The sequence below is a fragment of the Lutjanus erythropterus genome, chromosome 14, assembly GCF_056507025.1.
Source record: "Lutjanus erythropterus isolate fLutEry1 chromosome 14, fLutEry1.hap2, whole genome shotgun sequence".
Taxonomy (NCBI): domain Eukaryota; kingdom Metazoa; phylum Chordata; class Actinopteri; order Lutjaniformes; family Lutjanidae; genus Lutjanus; species Lutjanus erythropterus.
The window spans coordinates 26,895,838-26,901,837 of NC_139330.1; the positions used below are offsets into that span (position 1 = coordinate 26,895,838).

The 6,000-nt window shown below is 43.4% G+C and overlaps 1 protein-coding gene across 1 annotated transcript in view; it reads right to left on the reverse strand.

The window, feature by feature from the left end:
* Positions 1–5,741, reverse strand: part of meis1b (Meis homeobox 1 b) — a 110,401-nt gene extending 104,660 nt beyond the window's left edge. Inside the window, exons 1-5 of the mRNA XM_084736010.1 lie at positions 5,071–5,741; positions 3,119–3,339; positions 1,894–2,035; positions 1,511–1,561; positions 901–951 (exon numbers count right to left, since the gene is read on the reverse strand). Coding sequence (XP_084592136.1) covers positions 901–951; positions 1,511–1,561; positions 1,894–2,035; positions 3,119–3,339; positions 5,071–5,082 — 477 coding nt within the window. The 5' untranslated portion in view covers positions 5,083–5,741. The remainder of the gene's footprint in view (positions 1–900; positions 952–1,510; positions 1,562–1,893; positions 2,036–3,118; positions 3,340–5,070) is intronic.
* Positions 5,742–6,000: the final 259 nt, after the last annotated feature.

Here is a 6,000-nt window from a genome sequence, read left to right on the forward strand (position 1 = left end):
GAATTAGATCACTTCAGGCTAATGTGTGTCCAGTTCCCAAGCCGTGCCGTGGTGGCAGTGCGCTCCATCTGGACTGTGATAGTAACTTTATTTTTTCCTCCTCTCAAAATAGAGATATCGTCGAAAATTGACAGTGACAAGAGGGCTCAGGGGCTACAACGCACTCAACACCCGTGTTAAATTCATCATCGGTGCCCCGGGTAGTGGCCATTAGAGCAGGGTGACCCGCTTGACTGACATTTAAGGTAAACTGTTTAATTTCGGCTACTTATTACATTATCACTGCCAGTGCGGTGCATCACTTCGCCCGAGAAACAAAAATGTCAGATGGGCAGAGAAACAGAGAGCTGCAAACCACCTTAAGGCTGATTTAGGGAATTTTCTTTAATATATACAGTTTACAACCTCTTATTTACAGTCTGCACGATCCGAGGGGAGGCAGTGCCTGAGAAACTTCTTTTAAAAACTAAAACTTTTAACAGCTTTGATGATGTTTAAAGTTCAGGTTAAAGTTGACTGCACAGGCTACTGCAGTCCATCTGATACGGAGACAAATCAAGAGTTTTACACCCACTTCTCCCTCTATCCACAGATGGCTGCCTGGGGCCTTTTGCCCTCCACAAAGAATGATTTCTAAAAAACCCGCAAAGTTCGCCTATATGTTTCACCTTGCGCGCAGTTTCTGCCAGCATTAAACTTCATTAAAACGTGCGGGGAGATTTGGCCACAGAGATATCCGTTCCAGTTGTAACAGCTTGCGTCGTGATTAAACGCGGAAGAGAAATGGCCCCATGATTGATTTTGACGCTAATTATAACCGACTAGCAAAAATACATTTTTGCAAATAGAGCCCATAGGTCTGAAGTGGCACACTGGACAGAAACGGCGAGAGAATATTACCTTCTCCAGCTCCAGAAGATGAAATCGTAAAACTTGAATGGCTTGAATCATCTGAAAAATTAAAATAACAATAAAAAATGAGCTGCTCACATCTCTTGATATTAAACAGGCACGTTTTTCTCAATACAAGTAACTGCAGACGAGCAAAATATTCATGTGAATGGATTTTATGTGGAACTGATATTAAACTTGGACGTTATTGCAATATGGAGAGCAGGCGTACAGTACAGCCTGGCGCTGCAATAAGCCTCAGAGTCAGAGATCTATTGGCCACCAACTAGTCGTGAGGAAAACGTTACTCTCACATCACATTCAGAATACCAAACTGTACAAAGTGGGAAGCATGGATAGAATAAGTTTCCAGGCGGAGTTCAAAGGTTTGTGACAGCTGTCTAACAGCGGCCCTTCATCTACAGATACAACCGGGGGCCATCATGATATCAAACAGCCCAAAAAGAGGAACATCACCTCCAATCCTGCTTGAACTTTTCAGAACCACATGGCTCTCTGACACATATGTGCAGCCCGCCAATAAACATGCAAAGAACAGCGGGTTCATTCTGAGAAAATACAGGAAATTTGTCACGTAAAAAAATATAATGTATCTTACCAGATTATCCAATTCTGGATTCGATGAAAATAAAGGCTTTTCTGCCCGAATCTAAAAGCAAAAACATTTTCATAAAATATGTGAATATAAATTATATAAAAAAAGTTATAAATTATATATAATGTGGGATTAAATGTAACATGCAATTTATGACATAAGGGTGTATTAATTCCTACTTTACGCACACCAAACACTATATGAAATTAACACATTTTTTAATAACCTTTTTCTTAATAAATTAGTGAGTGCCGTTTTATTTTTGTTCCACTGCTGAATTAACTTGATGCTCCAAAGTCAGAGCTCCACACTGAACGCATGCAGGTGAAAAGAGCTCAACCAGCCCGAGCATGCAGATTGAAAGAAGAGAGTCAAACTTTCCTGACCTGTTTTGCAAACACTGCTATGTCTTCATTGAAAGATTCCGATGAACAGACGTCTCCTCCCGCCACCCCGGGCTCTCTGGGGGTGCAAGTCGCTAATTCACATTTCTCAAAAATCAGTGCAAGCAAGGGGAACAGGGGGTGCCTGGGAACACACACACAATAGCAAATGTCACCAGAGAGAACAGCGCCGGGGTCAAGACTACTCCAGGCTAGATTTAGCCAGCCATGCTACTCTTCAACAACTCGCCCATGGGGACTGCTGCTGCTGCAGCCCCGTGCTATTATATTATGCAGAGGCTCGGAGAAAGGCTGCAAACAGCGGGCAGACTCTGTGATTAAATCTAGGTGTGCCTAATAGCATAAAAGCTTTAGAGTCAGTCAAACAATTCTTGCACAGGACTCCGTTTGGATCCCATGCGTGTGTGTGTGTATGTTTGGCGAAAAAAAAAAAAAAAAAACTCTAATTGTGCGCACATTTTCTGATTATTTATCGTAAAAGTCATCAAAGTAAATATGTGCAAACTGGAAATGTGTTAAAAGTTATGTCAGTTTGGCGTAAGATGGTGAGGAAACTGTGACTGGCGTGTTTAGCCACCGTGAAAACATAATGCTTGGATTTTTTTAATTAAGTGCTGTAAATTAATAAATGACGTGCATATGTGGGATTTCCTTTAAACATGATATATTTTTAATTTGCTGAAGCCTGGCACATTATTAGACACAATTAATTAAAAGAGAGGGTAATTATTTTGCTCATAATAAACGGTGAAACTTAAAAAGAAACCAAGCAAGTTAAATTCTTGAAAAAATATATATTAAAGGTTTTAATTAAAGTGGACTTTGTCTGACATTTATTCTGAGGAGTAATTAATTTTTCAGTTAAATACTAAACAGTAAGACATTCGTGAGAAAACTACATATTTCTTTTTATTCCTCTAGTTTTTATTCAGTTGTTTATCCAGGAGAAACGTGTGATAAATATTATGGTTCACTTTAAAAGAATAAAAATCCAAATGTGCAAAAAATGAAGGCAGAACAAAAAAGGCTGCAGCCGCTCTCTGCAGCAGTTTGAGCACCAGTGTTTTGCACCGCCGTCCCGGACATCGAGCCGGTGTTTTCCCTGCTCCGGTACTGACTTTGCACCCACTAGCCCACCCCGACCGCCCCCTCCAGGCCTGGATGCACGTCTGCCCGCCAGAGAGCGAGTCCCCCCGCGGACACCTACCCGTATATAGCGTCTTTATCTCTCTTGAGAGCGTCGTTAACAGAGGAGCCCATACTGGGAGGCATGGTGTTGGTGTGGGCGGTGTGCGGGTACTGGTGGGAGTGCAGCTGGGGCCCGTGGTTGAGGTGCACCGCTTGCATGGACCGGGCGCCGTGCGGGTCTCCGTACATGGTGGTCGGGATGCCCACCCCGTCCATCCCGTAGTGGGGCAAGTCTTCGTACTGCACACAACAAACACGCGGGGCCACAGTGAATACACATGCACAAGAATATCTTAAAGTCTGCTTAGAAGTTTGCTACAAAAGCACAAGTCAGGAACATATTATAAAAGTTATTTTAAGTGAGAGAAGTCTTATTTTTCTTCGAAAAAAAAAAATAAAGTAAGAATTTGCTAACAGGGCAAAATAGTTTCTTTCATTTACAAAATAAGTGTTTCAACATTTGTCTTAAATTTCTTCCTCTGCTTTCTGTTATAATACTGACACTTGTAACACATGCAAAAATTCACCCCAGTACTTTTATGTTTTACACGCTTTCAAGAAAACAAGTTTTAAAGTCTGAGTGACTTGTTGGGGAAGATACAGTTTACAGCATGAAAACTACTGCATTTATTCTGAAGTGAAAACTAGTTTTGTTCTCAACTTATTCACAGTGACCTTTGTAGTTCAAATGCAAATAAAATAATAATGAATTGTTGAGTATGTTAAAAAATACTAGGAGTAGAAAAAACGTCAAACTATAGCAACATGGCTTAGTTATTATTATGATCATCAAGCAGGCAGTAATTAGGTTTTGACACTATCAGTCTGGTGTTCTGTGTTTTCACCAGTGCAACACCATCAAATGTCTTGTTACTTGCAGTGTTCCCCAATTTTAAAGGCTCATAATTGTGCAGCATGTTATTACACATCAAGCACACTGTGATTAGTGCGTGTAACAAACGCAAGTAAACGCGTGTTTGTGTTTTTTCAGACAGGAGCTGGATATTCAAACTTTTCCACGTGTCAGTTTTGAGTTAAATTATGTAGTTTCGTCTTTACACTGTTGTTTGGTAGTTAATAAACACCCTATTGGTGCGTTCAGATGCAGAGATGTTGATTCAAGCCTGCAAAGGGCTGAAATAAAAATCTTTTTTGCAGATTTGCTTCTTTAACGGATTAAAAAAAGAGGCTTGAATTATTGATAATGCTCTCTAGAAGTGACAAACAAGTGCCGGAGAGAGAGTAAAAAGCATTATCACTTAAAGCCGAGCATTTCGACCCTAAAGGCAAAGAGGTGCAAACCCCAGCGTGGTGCAGCTCCAGTGCCAAACTAAGCAGCTAAATGTGTCCAGTGTGTCCCTAACATCTCTACACTGTTTACTACCCGTGTGAAGATCCCAGCCGCTGTTCTCCAGCAGTCCTGGACTGTATGAATCAAAGCGTTTGTCACCACCTCATTACTAAAAACTGCCTCACTGGCTTTATGCTAATATTGCGTGTTTTAGCACAATTTTGCGGCGTAAAGCGGAGGGATGAAGCAGAAGAGGCGGTGAAATTATGGTTTTTGTTTTGTTCCTAAAAGCTCCCCTCAATGTGAAATCTTGACGGAACAGTCTGAGGAGAAATGTGGAGATTTGTTTTGCCTCTATGCCCTCCCCCATTTCGCTTCCAGTAACTGGCCTGTCATAACTAATCTAAAAAACATAGCCGATGTGAGATATGATCACGCTTCCAATGTCCCTCAGCGGGCCGGTTTGTGGAGCAAAACGAGTGCGGCCGTGCGTAATACCGTGCCAAAAGACGCCAAAAATGAGATCGTGTCTCCATGTGTCAGGAGGAGGACAGAAACTTTCGCCGCGAGTGTGTGTCCGTGCGGGTATGTGTGTCATTAAGCCACGTTACAGTGCAGGATTGCATTCAAGCAGCACAGCAGACTTAGAGAAACTTTTTAGGGGGGATTGCCCTACGTACCCGTTGCGCCATAACCCTCCTGACTCCCTGGTCGTCCTTTCAGTTTAGATAAATCCCCTCTGAGGCCAGGGTGGAGACGAAATGAAGAAAGAAAATCCAAATAAATGGGAAGATGTTTCAGAAAATCCCGTATGCCTTTTTTCCACGGAACGGTGAAGCCAGCCCCCGCTTTCTGCGCAAGTTTAGCCCAGGCGCGGCGAATAGGTCCTCGGCTGTCCTCGGGGCAGCGGCGCCAGGCTCCTTTTCCAAAACCAGGATGAAAATAAAATAGCCCCTCAAACAAAACTGGCGACTCTCATGGCTTGTTGCCACTCCGCCTGTCAGTCAAAACGCGAGGGCTTGTCAAAAGTAGCGGATGAATGATGGTCCGACGCGCGTCTCCACGGGATCGGCACCACCTAAATGTTAATGGTCACAATCACAGTTAAAAAATGAAGCAGCTCTCCTCTCGTTTTCTTTGATCACTCTCGGCTCCCGGCTTGATTTTCTTATGCAAAAGCGTCTAGAGGAGATCAAGAGGAGGTGGGGTGATAATTCTGGCTTAGGCTTTCTTAAAGGAGCCACGATCGATGCTGAGCGTGTGTGCGTATATGTGTGTGTATGTGTGTGAGTGGGTGCGTGTGTATGCATGAGCCGCCTGCCCGTTTGTGTACAATGGATGTGTGTGTTGAGCTGAGGAGGAGCGGAGGATCTGGACCAGACTGCTGAAACCCGGAAGTAGTGGTGGCCATAACAGGTCGCGTCTTACACAACGCACCGGGCTGCAGCAAGTCGTGCGGAGAGGAGGGGGGGTGGGAGGACCCTGCGAGCCCAGCCGAGCCGCACCGCGAGCTGGAACAACACGGGGATAAACACACTTATGACTCCAGCTTCATGTCTCTGTCTCATAAAGTGACTTTATTCTTCAGTCTGGGGCGTTTTTAAACACAG